Source organism: Myxine glutinosa, chromosome 11 (genome assembly GCF_964187855.1).
Source record: "Myxine glutinosa chromosome 11, kmMyxGlut1.1, whole genome shotgun sequence".
Lineage (NCBI taxonomy): Eukaryota > Metazoa > Chordata > Myxini > Myxiniformes > Myxinidae > Myxine > Myxine glutinosa.
In genome coordinates, this window is record NC_136271.1 from 10,243,537 (window position 1) to 10,267,233 (window position 23,697).

The following is a 23,697-nucleotide window of genomic DNA, read 5'->3' on the forward strand; positions in this document are numbered from 1 at the left end:
GGCCCCAACGTTGGCTAATTCAGATTTTTCGAGTATGGCCGTACGTGATAAACAAAGAGCGCGGTTCGTAGATCATAAATCCATTAGTGTCGTGGGCATCGGGTCACTGGGTGCGGCGTAAAAGGGATAACAAAGTCGAGTCCTTACACTATTATTATATAGACTAGCCGAAACCCGTGGAACATCCACGGAAGGGAGGATGTGGTGTATGGATAGAGTGTACCATTATGGATGGCATAGGAGAGCGCTCATGGGATCTTCTTCTTCCGTTAAGCTCCAATTTTTTCTCTTTAAGTTAAGTCCAATCAGTCCTCTCTGCTCGAAGTGCTCAGGCCATGCCTTCCCGCTCTCATACTTTTATTTCCGTTCGGTGTAGAAAGAGATTGACATATCGTTCGTCTGTTTTCAGCTCGTTATCTTTAAGCTTCCTTACGTCTCGCCACCTGCTACACCTCTCTGAGTTACGAGGATTTATGCAACGCACCCCGAGTATCGCAACGTCACTCCATTTAACTTTATTAAAATGACGATAAAGACGTGAAACCCATGGAACATCCACGGAAGGGAGGATGTGGTGTATGGATAGAGTGTACCATTATGGATGGCATAGTGGAGCGCTCATGGGATCTTCTTCTTCCGTTAAGCTCCAATTTTTTCTCTTTAAGTTAAGTCCAATCAGTCCTCTCTGCTCGAAGTGCTCAGGCCATGCCTTCCCGCTCTCATACTGTTATTTCCGTTCGGTGTAGAAAGAGATTGACATATCGTTCGTCTGTTTTCAGCTCGTTATCTTTAAGCTTCCTTACGTCTCGCCACCTGCTACACCTCTCTGAGTTACGAGGATTTATGCAACGCACCCCGAGTATTGCAACGTCACTCCATTTAACTTTATTAAAATGACAATAAAGACATTTCCTTATATATCCTAATGTAAATGTTCAAGGGAATAAAAAGACCATTTGGTTCACACCACCCATGTTCACACCACTCGACTGTCCAATCAGCGGACGGCTCGCTTCGCCTTCGCCCAGCAGATGCCAATACGATGGCGTCGTAAGATGGCGTCGTATCGGCAGTTAATCGGATGATTTTGGGCCCCAACGTCGGCTAATTCAGATTTTTCGAGTATGGCTGTACGTGATAAACAAAGAGCGCGGTTCGTCGATCATAAATCCATGAGTGCCGTGGGCATTGGGTCACTGGGTGCGGCGTAAAAGGGATAACAAAGTCGAGTCCTTACGCTATTATTATATCGATAATATTTAAAAATAATATTATTAATTATATTTAATAATATTTAAAATAATATTTAAATAATATTAAAATAATAAATTAATTTAAATGCATGCATTTCATTTAAATGCATTTAAATTAATTTAATAATTTAATTTAAATATTTAAATAATATTTAAATAATATTTAAATTAAACGCAGCTGATGCATTGAGATCAATTTCTTGGGTATTAGGGTATTCAGTTGTTGGTTGTAATTTTTCTATGTTTCTGCGAATAATACTAACTGTATGGTGAAGTATTTGGGAATCATTTTTGTAATCAGAACCATTGTTGTAAGCACATTCTCACGAACTTCTGCTGGCTTCATATTCGCTGCTGTAAGTTTTATTCCATTCTTTTTATTCTCTGGTTCTCCACAAATGAAAGTGTTCATCCCAGGAAAAGGCTGATGTTTTTTCTCTCGACAGTAAAACTACTATATAAACGGTTAGGTACCACGTCAGCACCTGTACACAATGCCAAACTTTACAATTTTGGTGGCCATTTTGATGACGTCATTTAAGCATGTTCCCCCAGGGGTATTCTGGGTATGTTTGGTTTGTGAACTTGTTAAGGCTCCTACTTTATAAAAATACCAAAAGTAGCTGGTAGGAAGCTAGTTGCCAGTTCCGCCATTTTAAAGGCGCTTTTTGACAATAATCTGCAGCCCTATAAAGCCCAGATCGGTAGAGTGTTGCAGTGATGGTTGTCCTTCTGGAAGTTTCTCCCATCTCCACACAGGATCTCTGGAGTTCAGCCAGAGTGACCATCGGGTTCTTGGTCACCTCTAATACCAAGGCCCTTCTCCCCCAAATGCTCAGTTTGGCCGGGTGGCCAGCTCCAGGAAGAGTCCTGGTTGTTCCAAACTTCTTCCATTTAATAATTATGGAGGCCACTGTGCTCTTGGGAACCTTCAATGCAGCAGAATTTTTTTTGTAGGCTTCCCCAGATCTGTGCCTCGACATAATCCTGTCTGAGCTCTGCAGGCAGTTCCTTCGACCTCATGGCTTGGTTTTTGCTCTGATATGCATTGTCAGCTGTGAGACCTTATCTAGAGAGGTGTGTGCCTTTCCAAATCATGTCCAATCAATTGAATTTACCACAGGTGGACTCCAATCAAGGTGTAGAAACATCTCAAAGATGATCAAGAGAAATGGGAGGCACTTGAGCTAAATTTCAAGTGTCATAGCAAAAGGTATGAATACTTATGTCAATGTGATATTTTCAGTTTTTTCTTTTTAATAAATTTGCAAAACTTTCTAAAATCCTGTTTGCTCTTTGTCATTATGGGGTATTGAGTGCAGATTGATGAGGGAAAAAATGAATCTATATAATAATAGCGTAAGGACTCGACTTCGTTATCCCTTTTACGCCGCACCCAGTGACCCGATGCCCACGGCACTCATGGATTTACGATCGACGAACTGTACGTTTATCACGTACAGCCATACTCAAAAAATCAGAATTAGCCGACGTTGGGGCCCAAAAGTATTCGATTAACTGCCGATACGACGCCATCTTACGATGCCATCGTATTGGCGTCTGCTGGGCGAAGGCGAAGCGAGCCGTCCGCTGATTGGACAGTCGAGTGGTGTGAACATGGGTGGTGTGAACCAAATGGTCTTTTTATTCCCTTGAACATTTACATTAGGATATATAAGGAAACGTCTATCGTCATTTTCATAAAGTTAAATGGAGTGACGTTGCGATACTCGGGGTGCGTTGCATAAATCCTCGTAACTCAGAGAGGTGTAGCAGGTGGCGAGACGTAAGGAAGCTTAAAGACAACGAGTTGAAACAGACGAACGATATGTCAATCCCTTTCTACACCGAACGGCAATAAAAGTATGAGAGCGGGAAGGCATGGCCTGAGCACTTCGAGCAGAGAGGACTGATTGGACTTAACTTAAAGAGAAAAAATTGGAGCTTAACGGAAGAAGAAGATCCCATGAGCGCTCCCCTATGCCATCCATAATGGTACACTCTATCCATACACCACATCCTCCCTTCCGTGGATGTTCCACGGGTTTCGGCTAGTTTAAACGATTTCAGCACAAGGCTGCGACATAACAAAATGTGAAAAAAGTGAAGGGGTCTGAACACTTTCTGAATGCACTGTATTTGTATTAATATGGGTATATGGTGACCTAGAAGCCTGGTGTTGGCTTAACTACGTAAAGTGAGCCCGCCCAGATTATTTCGAAAAAAAAAAAAATTTTTTTGAGCTTTTCAGACATTGCCAAAAAAAACCTTAAAACATGACGCTCATCGCCCACTAATTTCCATCCAATTAGCCCACCCAAAGTTTGGTTTATGGGGAAAAAAAGCTTGAGGTCAAAGTTCAAAGAAAGAAATATTTCACCCCCTCTCCCTCTCCCTGTCTTTTTAATATTTTTCAAAAAAAAACCAACTGAGATTCGAAGGATTTAGATATATCTCTAGCGGCCATTAGGAGTGTTTTTGTCATACTCCCCTCACCGACCCATAAGTGGAGCTCAAAGTTTTGATCACTGGATTTGAAAACTTTCAAATCAGTTTATCTTTTACTTGGTTGAAAAAAACATCCAAAAACAGGCTGCAACATCCAAAAACATCCAAAAACACCAGAAATGGAGGGATCGCGCGTAGTTGCTCATTTGTTTTTACCGATATGAGTATATACCCAACTCAAAGCAAATACAGTCAACGAGAGGGTGCCCCAGAGGGGCTCGATACACTTTGGGTAGTTAAGGGTTAAGGCAGCTGGCTTAACGTCGAAGAGTTCTGCCTTCAAACTCCTGCGATTCCATTTAAATAATACCAGGTGGATTGACTCACCCTGTCATACTCCTGAGGTCGGGAAAACTAGACCCGGCTTATTGGCAAGAATGAGCCATTTGAGTATCCTACGTCGGTGTGACGACCCGTCCAGGACCTTTACCCTTAGCCAAAGGAAAACTGCCCTAGTTGTGCCCCAATGGAAAATGGCAGCCCGATGTGTCTGAAGATGCAAGATGATTGGATCTTCTTCTTCTACTTCTTCCTTTCTACGATAACCTCGCGATGAGGATCATGAGACCTGGTTGGTGTTCTTGAGATCGTGGGTTCATAATTGGCTGAATAAAAATATTACTAAGGATTTGTATTTTAACTTCTGGAACTCAAGATATCAAAATGTCAATAAAACCAGATCAATCAGCAATGATCGGAAATAAAGGGATCTTACACTCCTTCACAATGGCTGCTTTCGTTTTCTATTCAACTCAAGGGGTCAACCCTACATAAGGAATGGGACTTTACTTTTGTGATTGTTTCTTAAGGCTTCATGGCTCGGCCCAACCAATGGATAGATTGCCAATAAAATACAGTTGTAATTACCACATTCCCTATCTCATAAAAATTTATGGAATCTCGCATTAAAAGGCAGTGAGCAATTAGTTTTAATGTGTATATACAGTCACGTGAAAAAGTAAGGACACCCCATGTAAAGTTTTGACTTTTTCAACATATTTCAACATACAACTATTTGATCTTCATTTCAACAATATTGATAGATAAAGGTGATATAATATAACAAATATCATGAAACATTTACATTTTGTAGTCCATTGTATAATTTAAATAAACATAAATGCAAATTTCGCATGTGGAAAAAGTAAGTACACCCTTGGCTCTAATAGGTGGTATTGCCCCCTTTGGCAGAAACAACCTCAAGTAGGCGTTTCTTATAACTGTCTACCAGTCTCTGACATCGACTGGGAGAAATTTTTGCCCACTCCTCCATGCAGAATTCTTTCAGCTGTGCGATGTTTGAGGGGTTTCTTGCATGCACAGCTCGTTTCAAATCCTCCCACAACATCTCGATGGGATTTAGATCCGGACTTTGACTTGGCCATTCCAGAACCCTCCATTTCTTTATTTTCAGCCATTCCTTGGTGGCTTTACTGGTATGTTTAGGGTCATTGTCATGTTGCAAGGTCCACCTTCGGTTGAGCTTAAACTTTCCGACAGATGGCCTCACATTATCCTCAAGCACCCTCTGGTACAATGAAGAATTCATAGTGGATTATATGATGGTGAGCTGCCCAGGCCCTGATGCAGCAAAGCTTCCCCAAACCATAATATTTCCACCACCATGCTTTACAGTTGGTATCAGGTTCTTGTGGTCAAATGCTGTTTTTGGTTTTTGCCAAACATGTCTTCTGGTACTATGGCCAAATAGCTCTACCTTTGACTCATCTGTCCAGAGCACAATGTTCCAGGAATGCTGGTCTTTGCCTAGGTGTTCATTGGCAAACTTTAGTCTTGCCCTGATGTTCTTTCTGGACAGCAAAGGTTTCCTCCTGGCACACCTCCCATGTAGATCACATTTGTGCAGCCTCTTTCTAATGGTAGACTCGTGCACTTTGACATCAACTGTGGCAAGAACTACCTGTAGGTCCCGTGATAACATTCTGGGTTTCTTCGAGACTTCTTTCATCATTTTGCGGTCTGCTCTAGGGGTGAACTTGCTGGGGCGGCCTGGTCTGAACAAGTTGGCAGTTGTTTGGAATCCTCTCCACTTGTAGATGATCTTCCAGACAGTCGAATGATTGATTTCAAATTGTTTGGAGATCTTTTTAAATCCCTTCCCAGACTCGTAGGCATCTATAACCTTCTTTCTGAAGGCCTCAGAGAGCTCTTTGATCGAGGCATGGTGACGCCGCACACTTCAACAACAAAGAGCAAACCAAACTAAATGTCTGAGGTTTAAATAAGACAGGTTCCTCCAAGATCCTCTCGAACGATGTTCTAATCATTTGCACCTGAGCTGGTGCACCTGATTCTAATTTGAAGGTATTTGAAGTAGTGATAAATGTAGGGGTGTACTTACTTTTTCCACATGCGAAATTTGCATTTATGTTTATTTAAATTATACAATGGACTACAAAATGTAAATGTTTCATGATATTTGTTATATTATATCACCTTTATCTGTCAATATTGTTGAAATGAAGATCAAATAGCTATATGTTGAAATATGTTGAAATATGTTGAAAAAGTCAAAACTTTACATGGGGTGTACTTACTTTTTCACATGACTGTATATATTTATTTCCATTCCATTTGCTTATTTTATTAAATAAAGCTACACGATTTCCTCCGAAGTTGAGACATACAGTCGTGGACAAAAATATTGGCACCGTTGCACTTTTTTCAAATAACTCACAATTTTCTCTAAAAATAAGTTGAAATTGCCAAAAGTATTTTGTCTCCACAATTCTTTATTTCACTGTTAATATTACAGAACCTTTGTTTTTTATTCAGAACTTTAAATATCCTTTTAAATCATAAAATAAAATGAAATGGGATTGACAAAATTATTGACACCCTTGACTTAATATTTGGTAGCACGGCCGTTGGACAAAATAACTGCAGGGAAGCACTTCCTGTAGCCATGAATGAGCTTCCTACACCTCTCTACTGGTAGTTTGGCCCAATCTTCTTGTGCAAACTGCTCCAGTTCTCCCAGATTTGAAGGGTGCCTTCTCCCAACTGTTTTTCAGATCTCCCCACAGGTTTTCAATGGGATTTAGATCTGGACTCATTGCTGGCCACTTCAGAACACTCCAGCGTTTTGTTTTGAATCATTCCTGGGTGCTTTTTAAAGTGTGTTTGGGGTCATTGTCCTGCTGCAAGACCCATGACCTTCGACGGAGACCCAGCTTTCTGACACTGGGTTGAACATTGCGCTCCAACATGCCTTGGCAATCTCCTGATTTCATGATGCCATGCACACATCCAAGGCACCCGTGCCAGAGGCAGCACAGCAACCCCAAAACATCACTGAATCTCCTCCATGTTTGACTGTAGGGAAGGTGTTCTTTTCTCTAAAGGCTTCATTTTGTTTTCTGTAAACATAGAGATGATGTGCTTTACCAAAAAGCTCTAATTTGGTCTCATCTGTCCACAGGACATTCTCGCAGAAGTATTTTGGCTAGTTCAGGTGTTTTGGCAAACTCCAGTCAGCCTTTCTTTTGTCTTTCTCTCAGCAGTTGGGTTCTCCTGGGTCTCCTACGATAGAACCCCCTTTCATTGAGTTGGCGATGGATGGTGTGAGTTGAAACTGTTGTACCTGTGTCTGAAGATCAGCTTGAATCTGTTTGGCAGTTGATCAAGGTGCTTTCTCCACCATTCGAACAATCCTTCGCTGCAATCTTCGATCAAGGTTTCTCTTGCGGCCACATCCAGGGAGGTTGGCTACAGCGCCATGGGCCTTAAACTTCTTGATAGCATTGCGTACGGTGGACACAGGAACATCAAGGTCTCTGGAGATGGACTTGTAGCTTTGAGATTGTCCATGCTTGCCTACAATATTGTGTCTGACCTCCTCAGACAATTCTCTGGTTTTCTTTCTTTTCTCCATGCTCATTGCGGTGCACACAGTGACACAAAACAGCAGAATGACTCCTTTTCTACATTCAAACTGGTTGAATGAGTGATTTTTATATTGCAGGCACCTGCACCTCACAACAGGTGAGTTCAATTCCAAAGTAAAGGAGAATCGCCTCCTTGAAATCTAATTATTTCTAACAACTTCTAAAAGGTGTCAATAATATTGTCCGGGCCATTTTAGGATTTATGTGTGGAATAAGGTAAGATTTAGTAATTTTTTCAGCTTTTTTTGTTTGTTTTTTCCGCTGCAAACCAAAGAAATTTATTTGTGGATACCAAAATATTTTTTAATTTCAACAATTTTCTGGAAGAAATTATGCATTATTTGAAAAAAGTGCAAGGGTGCCAATATTTTTGGCCACGACTGCAGGAAGTACTTTCTAATCCGAGGGGATTTTTTAAAAGGAATATAATTGGCAAACTGTTCCATGATTATCTGGCGTGGAAATTACATCTCGATCCAAAATGAAAGCGAATGTATCCAAGGTACCAGATTTGTCAGAATAATTGTCCAGACACTAAGAGTCCTCATTTTGTCGTACAGATAATTGCCAACTCGTCCATGGAATGAATCTCTGAAAAAAATACAAGATTCTATCTTTCCATGAAGGTTAGGGTTGGGAATGTCATTTCCGAGGTACCGGTATATAGCGTGGACCTCGGATGCCGGACGATACTCCTCGTCTAACGTCCAGTGGCAGGTAACATTGTGTGGGTAGAAACGAGATCTGCAGGTGATCTGCAAATGATCTGAAAATCAGAAACCAAAGCATTACATGATTATCATATGATTATCCACAAACATATTTTATATCGTTCTCGAATCGGATGAGAAGCACAATCCGCACCTTCTCCTTGGCAGAGACGCGTGAAAATGCAGAATAAAGCAGCGATAAGTGGCTGGAATCCCATTATCACTGTAGGAAAAGAGAGACTGACCAAAGAACATGGGTGTCAGAAACAAAGATGGTGCAGACTGTGGAGTCTGATCTTTATGATCGATTAAACTTGTACATATACAGTACTAGCAGGGGTACCTGGCATTGCCTGTGCTCTTCCTATTGGCATCTATAAGAAATCAAATTTTGTTTTCTTGTTGCACACCACTCTTTTCCTATGCCATCTCCAGGCGCTGCATAACGTCATTGCCGGGCACCAAAGGGGACTCGGTAATAACGCACGCTGAAAGGGGGTACTCAGTTTTCACTCTGGTTGTTTGTTTGTTTGCTTGCTTGTTTTCTTTCTTGTTTGTCCAGGCGATATCTCAGCCATCCTTTGAGCTACGAAGTTGAAATTTGGGCACAATAGTGAGTAAGTCCTTTGTCAAAAACGCTATTTTTTGTTTTATGATTAATCAATTAATTGATGAGTTACTTAATTATTTATCGATCAATCAATCAATTATTATCGAATCCCGGTCGATCGCTGAATTAACGCCAGGGGGGTTGACTCAGCCTGTCATCCTTCCGAGGTCGGCAAATTGAGTACCAGCTTGCTGGGATGAATGATCCCGGTGTGTACCCCGGTTTAGAATGGGTACACCGTGTCCCTGCGTGTCGTAGGAGGTGACGAAGGGTTGGCGTCAGGAAGGGCATCCGGCCATAAAAACATTGCCTCAAACAGGGAACCATGATTGTCATGGGGCCCACAAGGCTAACCCCCGCTCTAGCGGGGAAAATGGCCTTAAAAACGATCATTCATATATTTATTCATTCAATCAAGTGCTTATATACAGTCATGTGAAAAAGTAAGTACCCCCCATGTAAACCTTTGACTTTTTCAACATATTTCAACATACAGCTATTTGATCTTCATTTCAACAATATTGATAGATAAAGGTGATATAATATAACAAATATCATGAAACATTTACATTTTGTAGTCCATTGTATAATTTAAATAAACATAAATGCAAATTTCGCATGTGGAAAAAGTAAGTACACCCCAACATTTATCACGACTTCAAATACCTAAAATTAGAATCAGGTGCACCAGCTCAGGTGCAAATGATTAGAACATCGTTGGAGAGGATATTGGAGGAACCTGTCTTATTTAAACCTCAGACATTTAGTTTAGTTTGCTCTTTGTTGTTGAAGTGTGCAGCGTCACCATGCCTAGATCAAAATAGCTCTCTGAGGCCTTCAGAAAGAAGGTTATAGATGCCTATGAGTCTGCGAAGGGATTTTAAAAGATCTCCAAACAATTTGAAATCAATCATTCGACTGTCCGGAAGATCATCTACAGGTGGAAAAGATTCCAAACAACTGCCAACTTGTTCAGGCCAGGCCGCCCCAGCAAGTTCAGCCCGAGAGGAAACAGCAAGATGCTGAAAGAAGTCTCTAAGAACCCCAGAATGTCATCACGGGACCTACAGGTAGCTCTAGCCACTGTTGATGTCAAAGTGCACGAGTCTCCCATTAGAAAGAGGCTGCACAAATTTGATCGACATGGGAGGTGTGCCTGGAGGAAACCTTTGCTGTCCAGAAAGAACATCAGGGCAAGACTAAAGTTTGCCAATGAACACCTAGGCAAAGACCAGCACTTCTGGAACAATGTGCTCTGGACAGATGAGTCAAAAGTAGACCTATTTGTCCACAGTATCAGAAGACATGTTTGGCAAAAACCAAAGAGAGTATTTGACCACAAGAACCTGATACCAACTGTAAAGCATGGTGGTGGAAATATTATGGTTTGGGGCAGCTTTGCTGCCTCAGGGCTTGGGCCGCTCACCATCATAGAATCCACTATGAATTCTTCATTGTACCAGAGGGTGCTTGAGGATAATGTGAGGCCATCTGTCGGAAAGTTGAAACTCAACCGAAGGTGGACCTTGCCATATGACAATGACCCTAAACATATCAGTAAATCCACCAAGGAATGGCTGAAAAGAAAGAAATGGAGGGTTCTGGAATGGCCAAGTCAAAGCCCGGATCTAAATCCCATCGAGATGTTGTGGGGGGATTTGAAACGAGCTGTGCATGCAAGAAACCCCTCAAACATCGCACAGCTGAAAGAATTCTGCATGGAGGAGTGGGAAAAAATTTCTCCCAGTCGATGTCAGAGTCTGGTAGACAGTTATAAGAAACGCTTACTTGAGGTTGTTTCTGCCAAAGGGGGCAATACCACCTATTAGAGCCAAGGGTGTACTTACTTTTTCCACAGAAGGAAATGGCATCTCTGTTAATTTTTTGTTGAATAAATTATTGCAAAGTCAATTTTTCATTGTTTTTTGTTCAATTAGATCACCTTTATCTAAAGATATTGTTTGAATGAAGATCAAATTTTGATATGTCCACATATGTTAAAAAGACAAAAAACATTTCATGGGGTGTCCTTACTTTTTCCACATATGAAATTTGCATTTATGTTTATTTAAATTATACAATGCACTACAAAATGTAAATGTTTCATGATATTTGTTATATTATATCACCTTTATCTATCAATATTGTTGAAATGAAGATCAAATAGCTGAATGTTGAAATATGTTGAAAAAGTCAAAACTTTACATGGGGTGTACTTACTTTTTCACGTGACTGTATTTCCTTTCTCTTCAGTGCATCATCTCAGGCACCTTTTGAGTTAGGAAGCTGATATTTGGACATGCCAATGACCAAGTGATTTGGCTTTAAAGGCTATTTTTGATTTATTGATTAATCAATCAATCGATTAATTATTCGATTAATGACTATATATATATATATATTTTCAATTTACAGATTCGGATGAAATGGTGGTAGTTTATGTGTTCTATTAGCCAATTGATTACTTATTTAAAATTTTGATGATTATTATTTATTTATTTCCATGATTAGTCATTTATTTATTTTCTTTCTCATCTGGGCAATATCTCAGGCACCTTTTGAGCTAGGAAGCTGAAATTTGGACATGACAGTGACCAAGTGATGTGGCTATAAAGGATAGTTTTGACTTATTGATTAATCAATTAATCAATTAATTATTTAATTTTTTTGATTAATGACCTATTTAATTAATTTTCAAAAAGTTGCAGCTTCGGAAGAAGCACGAGTGGTTTAGTTATGTTATTAGCCAATTGATTTAAAAAATATTTTATGATACTCTTTATTGATTTTAATTATGCAATTAATCAATCAATTGTTGCACACCTTTCTCACCCAATACAGTCTCTATGAGCTGCATGGCGGTATTGCCGGGCACCCCGGCAATGCCGTGCTGGAGGATATTTAATTATTTGGCATGGGGTCGGTGTACTTTGAATGTATCTGTTGTTTGTTTTCTTGTTACTTGCCGGAAAAGATTCCGGCAAGTATGTTGGTTGGTTGGTTTGTCTGTGTTTGTCTGTTTGTGCGCAGTACTACGTCTACATCGTTGGACATAGCATCGCCATACTTTACATACATATTTGTCTTTCCCTGGAATAGACTGTGCCCAATTTTTAACTCTTGGCCCAAGGCCTCCATTATGATGTCATAATTCGATAATTCGACAAGTACAAAACTTCATCCAATCAAGATGCAACTTCTTGAGCGCCATGTCGGCATAAACTGGTGGAGAAAAAAAATAATAATGATGTCATCGGTCACATGGTTCGGCCGCCATCTTGGAAAAACTTTGCATCTCTATATCTCCAAAAGTGCTGAATAGAAAAAAATTGAGACATGGCTCATTGGAAAGAACTCTCCATGGGAAATAAAATATGTTAATGATGATGTCATAGGTGCCTCCATTATGACGTCATAATTCGACAAGTACAAAACTTCATCCGATCAAGATGAAATTTCTTGAGCATAATCTAGGAATAAATTAGTTTAGAAAACAAATAATGATGACGTCATCGGTCAGGTGCTTCGGCCCCCATCTTGGAAAAACAGAAAAACTTGATCCAAAATGGCCGATCGAAAAAGTACATTCCGGCAAGTCCTTGGTCTCTGACCGTGTTTCATTTGTTTGTTCGTTTGTTTGTCCGGGCGATATCTCAGCCATAATTTGAGCTTGGAAGCTGAAATTTGGGCACAATAGCGAGCAAGTACTTTGTCAAAAAATGGTATTTTTTGTTTTTTTATAAATCAATTAATTGATTAGTTACTTAATTATTATCGATTAATAAAGTACTTATTTATTTCCTTTGTCTTCTGGGTATTATCTGAGGCATCTTTTGAGCTCGGAAGCTGATATTTGGACATGCCAATGACCAAGTGATTTGGCTGTAAAGGCTATTTTTGATTTATTGATTAATCAGTCAATCGATTAATTATTTATTGATTAATCAATTAATTATTTAATTTTTTTGATTAACGACTCATTTATTAAATTTTCAAAAAGTTACAGCTTCGGATGAAGCACTGGTGGTTTAGGTATGCCATTAGCCAATTGATTAAAAAAACATTTTATGAACATCTTTTATCGATTTTAATTATGCAATTAATCAATCAATTATTGTACACCTCTCCCACCCAATACAGTCTATGCGCTGCATGGCAGTATTGCCGGGTGCCGAAGGCGCCCCCGGCAGTGCCGCGCTGGAGGATATTTAATTATTTGGCAAGGGGTCGGTGTACTTTGAATGTATCTGTGCTTGTTTGTTTTCTTGTTTGTTTGTCCAGGTGATATATCAGCCATCCTTTGAGATAAGAAGCTGAAATTTCGGCACAATAGTGAGCAAGTGCTTTGGCAAAAGCGGTATTTTTTGTTTTTGGATTAATCAATTAATTGATTAGTTACTTAATTATTATCGATTAATTAAGTACTTATTTATTTCCTTTGTCTTCTGGGCATTAGCTCAGGTACCTTTTGAGCTATGAAGCTGATATTTGGACATTACAGTGACCAAGTGATGTGGCTATAAAGGATATTTTGAATTATTGATTAATCAATTAATCAATCAATTAATTTTTAATTAATCAATTAATTATTTAATTTTTTCAATTAATGACTTATTTAATTAATTTTCAAAAAGTTACAGCTTCAGCTGAAACACTGGTGGTTTGGGTATGTTATGAGCCAATTGATTGAGAAAATAATTTATGATAATTGTTTATTGATTTTAATTATGCAATTAATCAATCAATTATTGCACACCTTTCCCTCCCAATGGAGTCTCTCTGTGTGCTGCATGCTGGTATTGCTGTGTGCCGAAGGCAACCAGGCAATGCTGCACCAGAGGATATAAAAAAAATAACCACCTTTGGAGGCCATTTTTCCCCGCAAAGCGGGGGTTGGCCTTTTTCGGGAACCGTGGTTGTTGTTGTTTTTTGGTCCCCTTTTTGAAGCAATGTTTTACGGCCGGATGCCCTTCCTGACGCCAACCCTTTTTGCCGCCTTTAACGACAAACAGGGAATTACCAGTGAACTGGTACTCAATTAGCCGACCTCGGAAGGATGAACAGGCTGAGTCAACCCCCCTGGCGTTAATTCAGCGATCGACCGGGATTCGAACCCAGGATCCTAGGATCCTAAGCCGGCACCCTAGCCGCTAGCCCAACACCAGGGATGCCATCAGAGGATGTTATTCATTTATTTGGCATGGGGGCGGTGTACTTTGAATGTATCTGTACTTGTTTCAATTTTATGTGGGGCCTAAAACACTAAATTTTATGTGGGGCCTAAAACACCTAAAACACGAAGAAATGGGGTCAGGGATCATTTTAATATTCCCTTTCACATAGCTCCTAAGGCCTAGGCACTGTTGAGCGATTTTAAAAAAATGCAAAAAAATCCAATTTGTTTTCAAAATTTTCCTTTTTGGGGGGGGGGGGGGGGGGGCTCAAATACTCCCTGACACTCACTGATGAACCTTTGACGGTTTGAAGAAGATCCACTCAGCCATCTGAGGAAAATGGCGACGCGACACACACACACACACACACACACACACACACACACACACACACACACACACACACACACACACACACACACACACACACACACACACACACACACACACACACACACACACACCTCTTGTAGTATAGATATATGTAGATTCTACTTTTTAGAATTTGCTTCATATTGCCACAACAATGAGCATTGTTGTATTTGTGATCTTCTTCTTCTTTCGTATGGAGTACATGGCTGAGGGTGGCAAACTTTGCTGAGGACACAGCTGTGGCACTGATGCAGTGCCTCCTGTTGGTTAAAGCAGGAATTTGTAATTTCCTCAAGATGTCAACAATAGCTCACCGACTCTTTTCACTCAGTAAGAGTGAAGGGCACTGTGGGATATTTAACACCCACTGAGTAATGGTGGCAAATAGGATGCCCAGTTTAACATCGCTCAAAGGGATGGCACCCATTGATACCTCACCATGCCTGTGAAACTGGAAGCTGTACAGTGGTGTATATCGAGTCGTACAACAAGACAGGTGTATTTCACTCAGCGAGTAGTTAATGTATGGAATGGACTCCCTGGAAAGGTGGTGGCAGCAGAGACAGTGGATGACTTAAAATTAGAATTAGATAGGTATGGTACGGTACCAATCAGATGCAGTGTGATAAGACGGCCGGGTATATGGATATTGGCAGGTTTGCGGAGGCTTCATGCACCTTGTGCAGGCTTCATGGGCCTTGTGCAGGCTTCATGGGCCTTGCGCAGGCTTCATGGGCCTTGCGCAGGCTTCATGGGCCTTGCGCAGGCTTCATGAGCCTTGTGCAGGCTTCATGGGCCTTGTGCAGGCTTCATGGGCCTTGTGCAGGCTTCATGGGCCTTGTGCAGGCATCATGGGCCTTGTGCAGGCATCATGGGCCTTACGCAGGCATCATGGGCCTTACGCAGGCATCATGAGCCTTACGCAGGCATCATGAGCCTTACACAGGCATGGAGGGCCTTACACAGGCATTGAGTGCCTTGTGCATGCCTCATGGGCCTTATACAGGCATTGAGGGCCTTATGCAGGCATTGAGGGCCTTATGCAGGCATCAAGAGCCTTGTGCAGGCTTCATGGGCCTAATGGCTTCCACCTGCGCCGAATTTCCTTGTGTGGCAATTAGACAGCTCAGAGGTGAGCATGCAAACCTCTCGGCTATCCGGCCGGCCATTTATTGTGATTTTGCTTCCTTCATCCATTAGAATCATTGATGATGTAACTTATTACCTCTGCCCCGAAGGTGTCAGAGAGCAGTCACCACAGAAGGTGTCAGAGAACAGTCCCCACCAAATGTGTCAGAGAGCAGTCGCCACCGAATGTGTCAGAGAGCAGACGCCACCGAAGGTGTCAGAGAGCAGTCGCCACCGAAGGTGTCAGAGAGCAGTCGCCACCGAAGGTGTCAGAGAGCAGTCGCCACCGAAGGTGTCAGAGAGCAGTCGCCACCTAAGGTGTCAGAGAGCAGTCGCCACCTAAGGTGTCAGAGAGCAGTCGCCACCGAAGGTGTCAGAGAGCAGTCGCCACCTAAGGTGTCAGAGAGCAGTCGCCACCGAAGGTGTCAGAGAGCAGTCGCCACCGAAGGTGTCAGAGAGCAGTCGCCACTGAAGGTGTCAGAGACCAGTCGCCACCGAAGGTGTCAGAGACCAGTCGCCACCGAAGGTGTCAGAGAGCAGTCGCTACCGAAGGTGTCAGAGAGCAGTCGCCACCGAAGGTGTCAGAGAGCAGTCGCCACCGAAGGTGTCAGAAAGCAGTCGTCACCGAATGTGTCAGACAACAGTCACCACCAAAGGTGTCAGAGAACAGCCGCCACCAAAGGTGTTGGAGGACAGTCGCCACCGAAGGTGTCAGAGCACAGTCGCCACCAAATGTGTCAGAGAGCAGTCGCCACCGAAGGTGTCAGAGAACAGCTGCCACCAAAGGTGTCAGACAACAGTCGCCACCAAAGGTGTCAAAGAACAGCCGCCACCAAAGGTGTCAGAGAACAGCCGCCACCAAAGGTGTCAGAGAACAGCCGCCACCAAAGGTGTCAGAGAACAGCCACCACCAAAGGTGTCAGAGAACAGCCGCCACCAAAGGTGTCAGAGAACAGCTGCCACCAAAGGCGTCAGAGAGCAGTCGCTACCGAAGGTGTCAGAGAGCAGTCGCCACCGGAGGTGTCAGAGAGCAGTCACCACCGGAGCTGTCACAGAACAGTCGCCACCGAAGGTGTTAGAGAGCAGTCCCCACCGAAGGAGCTAGAGAACTGTCGCCACCAAAAGTGTTCGAGAACAGTCGCCATCGAAGGTGTAAGAGAGCAGTCGCCACCGAAGGTGTTGGAGAACAGTCGCCACCGAGGAGGGAGGGGGGGGGGGGGGGGGATTAGAGTCATGGTCCACAATGCTCATCCCTGGTTTGGATAATGGTCCCATAATACTCATACCTGGTTTGGGCAATGGTCCCATAATACTCATTCCTAGTTTGGACAATAGTCCCACAATGCGCATTCCTGGTTTATATAAATGGTCCCACAATTCTCATCCATGGGTTAGATAATGGTCCCATAATACTCATCCCTGGGTTAGATAATGGTCCCATAATACTCATTCCTGGTTTGGACAATGGTCCATAATAATCATCCCTTCCCTCGATTGGATAATGGTCAAACAATGCTCATTCCTGGTTTATATAATGGTCCCATAATAATCATCCCTAGTTTGGATAATGGTCAAACAATACTCATTCCTGGTTTATATAATGGTCCCATAATAATCATCCCTAGTTTGGATAATGGTCAAACAATACTCATTCCTGGTTTATATAATGGTCCCATAATAATCATCCCTAGTTTGGATAATGGTCAAACAATGCTCATTCCTGGTTTATATAATGGTCCCATAATAATCATCCCTAGTTTGGATAATGGTCAAACAATGCTCATTCCTGGTTTATATAATGGTCCCATAATAATCATCCCTAGTTTGGATAATGGTCAAACAATACTCATTCCTGGTTTATATAATGGTCCCATAATAATCATCCCTAATTTGGATAATGGTCAAACAATGCTCATTCCTGGTTCATATAATGGTCCCATAATAATCATCCCTAGTTTGGATAATGGTCAAACAATACTCATTCCTGGTTTATATAATGGTCCCATAATAATCATCCCTAGTTTGGATAATGGTCAAACAATGCTCATTCCTGGTTTATATAATGGTCCCATAATAATCATCCCTAGTTTGGATAATGGTCAAACAATGCTCATTCCTGGTTTATATAATGGTCCCATAATAATCATCCCTAATTTGGATAATGGTCAAACAATGCGCATTCCTGGTTTATATAATGGTCCCATAATAATCATCCCTAGTTTGGATAATGGTCAAACAATACTCATTCCTGGTTCATATAATGGTCCCATAATAATCATCCCTAGTTTGGATAATGGTCAAACAATACTCATTCCTGGTTTATATAATGGTCCCATAATAATCATCCCTAATTTGGATAATGGTCAAACAATACTCATTCCTGGTTCATATAATGGTCCCATAATAATCATCCCTAATTTGGATAATGGTCAAACAATACTCATTCCTGGTTCATATAATGGTCCCATAATAATCATCCCTAATTTGGATAATGGTCAAACAATACTCATTCCTGGTTCATATAATGGTCCCATAATAATCATCCCTAGTTTGGATAATGGTCAAACAATACTCATTCCTGGTTCATATAATGGTCCCATAATAATCATCCCTAATTTGGATAATGGTCAAACAATACTCATTCCTGGTTTATATAATGGTCCCATAATAATCATCCCTAATTTGGATAATGGTCAAACAATACTCATTCCTGGTTCATATAATGGTCCCATAATAATCATCCCTAATTTGGATAATGGTCAAACAATACTCATTCCTGGTTCATATAATGGTCCCATAATAATCATCCCTAGTTTGGATAATGGTCAAACAATACTCATTCCTGGTTCATATAATGGTCCCATAATAATCATCCCTAGTTTGGATAATGGTCAAACAATACTCATTCCTGGTTTATATAATGGTCCCATAATAATCATCCCTAGTTTGGATAATGGTCAAACAATGCTCATTCCTGGTTCATATAATGGTCCCATAATAATCATCCCTAGTTTGGATAATGGTCAAACAATGCGCATTCCTGGTTCATATAATGGTCCCATAATAATCATCCCTAGTTTGGATAATGGTCAAACAATACTCATTCCTGGTTTATATAATGGTCCCATAATAATCATCCCTAATTTGGATAATGGTCAAACAATGCTCATTCCTGGTTTATATAATGGTCCCATAATAATCATCCCTAGTTTGGATAATGGTCAAACAATGCTCATTCCTGGTTCATATAATGGTCCCATAATAATCATCCCTAATTTGGATAATGGTCAAACAATGCTCATTCCTGGTTCATATAATGGTCCCATAATAATCATCCCTAGTTTGGATAATGGTCAAACAATGCGCATTCCTGGTTCATATAATGGTCCCACAATACTCCTTCCTGGTTCATACAATGGTCGCATAATACTCAATTCACGCAGGGTTCCCTCTAGGAAGTCCTGGTCTAACCCCAAAGGGAGCCCATGCCCATTACAATCTGTTATATTATAGTGTCAATTCTATCCTTTCTGCCGACTGCTGAAGCAGTCTCTGTTGGCAAGGATCACACGGGAAAAGTTTAGGGTGGTGCAATAATCCACTTTATGTTCAAGAAAAACACTAAAAAACAAATAAATCTTTTACATCTAACAGCGAATGCTGAAACACAGGTCTCCAAACCAACTTCCATTGCAGGGACGGAGAGATGGAGGACGCACTTTGTGAATGCCCTGCCTGTGGAGCAGCATTCCGACATTTTATATTCGTGACAAATACCAGCGAGCTGGTGGATATTCCACAGGTAGGTGTGCTTGCTACCTTTGCATTGTCATGTCAGACCAAAGATAAACACATTGCTCGCATAACTTTCTGAATGCAAGTTAACACTGCGTTAGTGAGTAAGTTTAGCAAGTAATCAAGGTAACTTACACTTCTCAAGATCCCAGGATCCGTTCAGTGATAATCGCCACGTCCGAGACAATCCTTCCTTTCCAATCCTGAACCTCAACACTATATATACATGTACATCACATGGAATCTTGAGGGATGAACCCCCGACACAAACCCTTCCCACCAAAAAGGTAAACACCATGTTAGTCCGGAAACACCTCGTTAATTACGTGTCGATGATAACAGAGACAGGACTGCCACAAATGTTACCTGATCGTCTCCGATGCGGATTTCCCGTCCCTTTGTCCGTCTTGTTCGCCGTTGAAAAGTCCAGGAAACGGGCGCTTGTGAGCGCTTAAAACCTGGGAATGCTATGTATATGTAAAATGTTGGAAGGCAAATATATAAATGTCAGTTCCCATTAACACTGCAGCCAAGATAAATATTTTGTATTTTTGTGGAGATTTTGTTCTCCACAAAAACCTCCCTCACACTTCCTGAGCAATTTGTAAACAGGAGAAAATTAGCGTTGGACCATGTATAAAATAGCTCCATTATGAGCCTTAGACCAGGAAAAATAAATAAATATATGAAGCATGTGGTGACCGGTAAACCGACCGCTACAATTGAAAGCGTTGAAAATAAAAATAATTTGAACTAACAATACGTTTTTGTTTCTTCCGAGAGGCTTCGAGGTTGGCGTTACATTGCTCTCGCGTTACCAAAGGCTATTCAGAAATCTCACCTGGAGAAGAGGGTATGTATGTACCAGTAACCATGGACAGAAACATTCCTACTGCATACAATTTAGTGGGTAACCTTTGTAATCGAAAAGGAAATGCATATTGCGATCCATGGATTCTGCCCGTGCGTTTGTCTGTCTCCCATTTACGGCGGCCACATCCACACTGCATTTGAAAATCTGCGCACTCAGGCCAAGCTCAACATTTACTTTTGAGGTGATGAGAGAGCAGGCATGAATAATGTCGATGCCAAATTTTATTTCGCAAGCAGGATATTCTATACTCCTTTTCGACAAATCCGCCATCCGCCATCGCACCACCATTTTGCGGTGGGTGGTATACGTAGCTCAGAGTTTTGGCTCTGAGTGAAATGAAGGGCAAACCACCAATACCAACCACACCTTTCACACCGTGAGGCACATAGCCAAATTAAACTGTCTCGGAAGCTCAAAGGAATACAATCCTGGATGGATCACCACTCCGACACAGGTTGAAACCAAGAGTGCAGTACAATTAACATTTTTAAAGTCCAAAAAAGAATTTAAATTGAGAGATTAACTTCAACTTTTTCCATCACTGGGGATGGGAACTGCCCCGAGTGTGTGTATATATATGCATGTGGATATGTATCTATATATATATATAAAACACAGTTTGTGTGTGTGTGTGTGTGTGTGTGTAATGTTACCGATAGACTCCTAAACGGAGAGGCTCACGTACTTGATATTTGGCACAGACATGGCCATTGAGCCTGGGAAGAACATGGCCTACCTAAAAATAATTATTTCATAATATTTTTTTTACCATATTTTTACCTCAGCGCATTTCAGCGAGGAATATTATGCACGGAATCTGACCGGTGGCAGAGCAGCGCGCTGATTCGCTCAGAGCGATCACGTGATGTTCCTTGCCGCCATTAACTCAGTTACGCGTTCGCACGTATTTCAGAGCGAAAAGCGATTGCGTTTTTTCACATTTCAGCGAGGAACATTGCCATTCACACCACATAGGTTTTTTTTTCTTTCATCTTTAGATCCATATTTTTTTTCAGCGAGGAATATTATACACGGAATCTGACCGGTGGCAGAGCAGCGCGCTGATTTCGCTCATTCGCGCTCATTGATGACGATCACGATCACGTGATGACGAATTATGTTTGTGACGCGATCACGTGATGTTCCTTGCCGCCATAAACTCACAGCAAGTAGCATAGATTTTAGCATGATTAGCATTTAGCATGATTTAGCATAGATAGTAGCATGTTTCACATAGATTTTTTTTCAGCGAGGAATATTATACATGGATTCTGACCGGTGGCAGAGCAGCGCGCTGATTCGCTCAGAGCGATCACGTGATGTTCCATCCCCGCCGCCAGTTGGCTTCACTTTTCACGGAGTATGAGCGTTCTATATATTTTCAATTCAGTGCGCCCGACTCGCTCACGTACTTGATTTGTGGCATAGACATGGCCATTGGGCCTTCACGGTGTAATTTGTGCGAGGCTTTTGTCCGAGTGAGCTTGAGTCGAGAGGGCGAATGTACGGGTCTGGGAATGTATGGGTCTCCCTTCCCCCACCCGGCAACGCCGGTACTGGAGGGCGTCACAGGATCGGTGAGTCTCCAAAATCCGCTTCGTGCTGTTACGAAGATTCAGGACGATGTCGCGATGGTTGTGCTGCTCTCTGACCATGAGAACTGCAACGTCATTGTTGACTGGCCCTCCCCTTCCCCCTCCACCCTACCCTTCTCCCCTCCCTTTTCCCCCTCCCTCCCCCTTCCCCTCCCTTTTCCCCCTCCCCCTCCCCCCTACCTCTACCCCTCCCCCCTCCCCTCCCCCGCCCGGCAATGCCAGGTACTTCTGCTAGTATGTAATATATATGAAGCAAAAGTCACTTTACAGTTGAATAAAACCACTATACAGTTGCACACATTTAATATACACGACCAGTCAAAAGTTTTAGAACACCTCAATTTTTCCAGTTTTTATTGAAATTTACGCAGTTTAATGTCTCAATGTTCTCTGAAATTAAGCAAAGAACAAATAAACAATTGGAAATGAAAAATAAATAATAGAATCATTTTGTTTAACAAAATTTAATTTAAATGTTTGACTCAGCAAAGTCGCCACCTTTTGCAGATATAACCGCCGAACACACTCGTGGCATTCTTTCTACAAAGGAAATCAAATATTGTTCGGGAAGTTCTTCCCAACACTGTTGCAGAAGTTCCCACAAATGTGTTGCACTTGTAGGTTGCTTTGCTTTCACCCTTCTGTCCAGTTCATCCAAACCAGCTCGATGGGGTTTAGGTCTGGAGACTGTGGCCATTCCTGGCCAGGAGACCTGGCCATTCCATGATTTGAAGCCTACCGTCTTGTTCTTTTCCTCGAAGGTAGCTTTGGCATAGCCTGGAGGTGTGTTTAGGGTCATTATCTTGCTGTAGGATGAACCCCTGACCAACTACGCATATACCAGAGGGTATTGCATGGCGCTGCAGAATGCTGTGGTAGCCCTTTTGGTTCAGGGTGCCAGTCACTCTGTACAAGTCGCCGACCCTGGATCCAGCAAAAGAGCCCCAGACCATCACACTTCCTCCTCCATGTTTGACAGTTGGTGTCACACACTGAGGAACCATCCTTTCGCCTACTCGACGGCGTACAAAAACCCTGCGTGATGAACCAAAGATTTCAAATTTTGATTCATCGGTCCATAAGACCTTCTTTCAGTCTTCAGTAGTCCACTGGCGGTTCTTCATGGCCCAGGCAAGCCTCTTTTTCTTATTTTGCCATCTTAGCAATGGCTTTCTTGCTGCCACTCGACCTGTCAAACCTGCAGCTCGAAGTCTTCTCTTCACAGTTGAAACTGAGACTTGCTTACTTCGACCAGTGTTAAGCTGTGCTTGAAGCTGTTGTCCTGTGAGCCGCCGATCACGTAAGCTGTTGACTCTCATAAACGTGTCTTCTGATTCTGTTGTGGCTTTGGGTCTGCCAGACCTCTTCATGTCAGTTTCCTCCAGTTTCCAATATACTACTTCCTGCAGTGCAATATTGTCCAAATAATGCTTCGGAGGGTGTAATAACATTCTGTTCCAATACTGCTTTTATACAGACAGGGGGTTTGTAATCAAGTAATCAGCAGAGGTTGGGACACCTGTAGGAATTGTTTGCATCAACTTTGAAGACTTCATTTACTTGCATTGCTGCAGAACAGCTGTAAGTTGTTAACCCTTTACTTGTTCCCTGAAGAAGGCCTTTTTTTTACAATATAACTGTGCAATTTACATTATTTCCCCGTTTTTGCTAACCTAAACTTTTTTTTTTTAACCTCGAGCAGTTTACTGCTTACCTATGTACCATGTGAGGTTATTCACTGGACTTGAATTGCTTAAATTTCAATAAAAA

At 41.8% G+C, this 23,697-nt stretch overlaps 1 protein-coding gene across 1 annotated transcript in view; it reads right to left on the reverse strand.

Annotated features, from left to right (window-relative positions):
* The window catches only part of LOC137436405 (interleukin-27 subunit beta), a 43,497-nt gene extending 23,584 nt beyond the window's left edge, over window positions 1-19,913 (reverse strand). The window contains exons 1-3 of the mRNA XM_068130157.2: window positions 19,825-19,913; window positions 8,534-8,619; window positions 8,327-8,435 (exon numbers count right to left, since the gene is read on the reverse strand). Of these exons, the coding sequence (XP_067986258.2) occupies window positions 8,327-8,435; window positions 8,534-8,597 (173 nt within the window). The 5' untranslated portion in view covers window positions 8,598-8,619; window positions 19,825-19,913. The remainder of the gene's footprint in view (window positions 1-8,326; window positions 8,436-8,533; window positions 8,620-19,824) is intronic.
* Window positions 19,914-23,697: the final 3,784 nt, after the last annotated feature.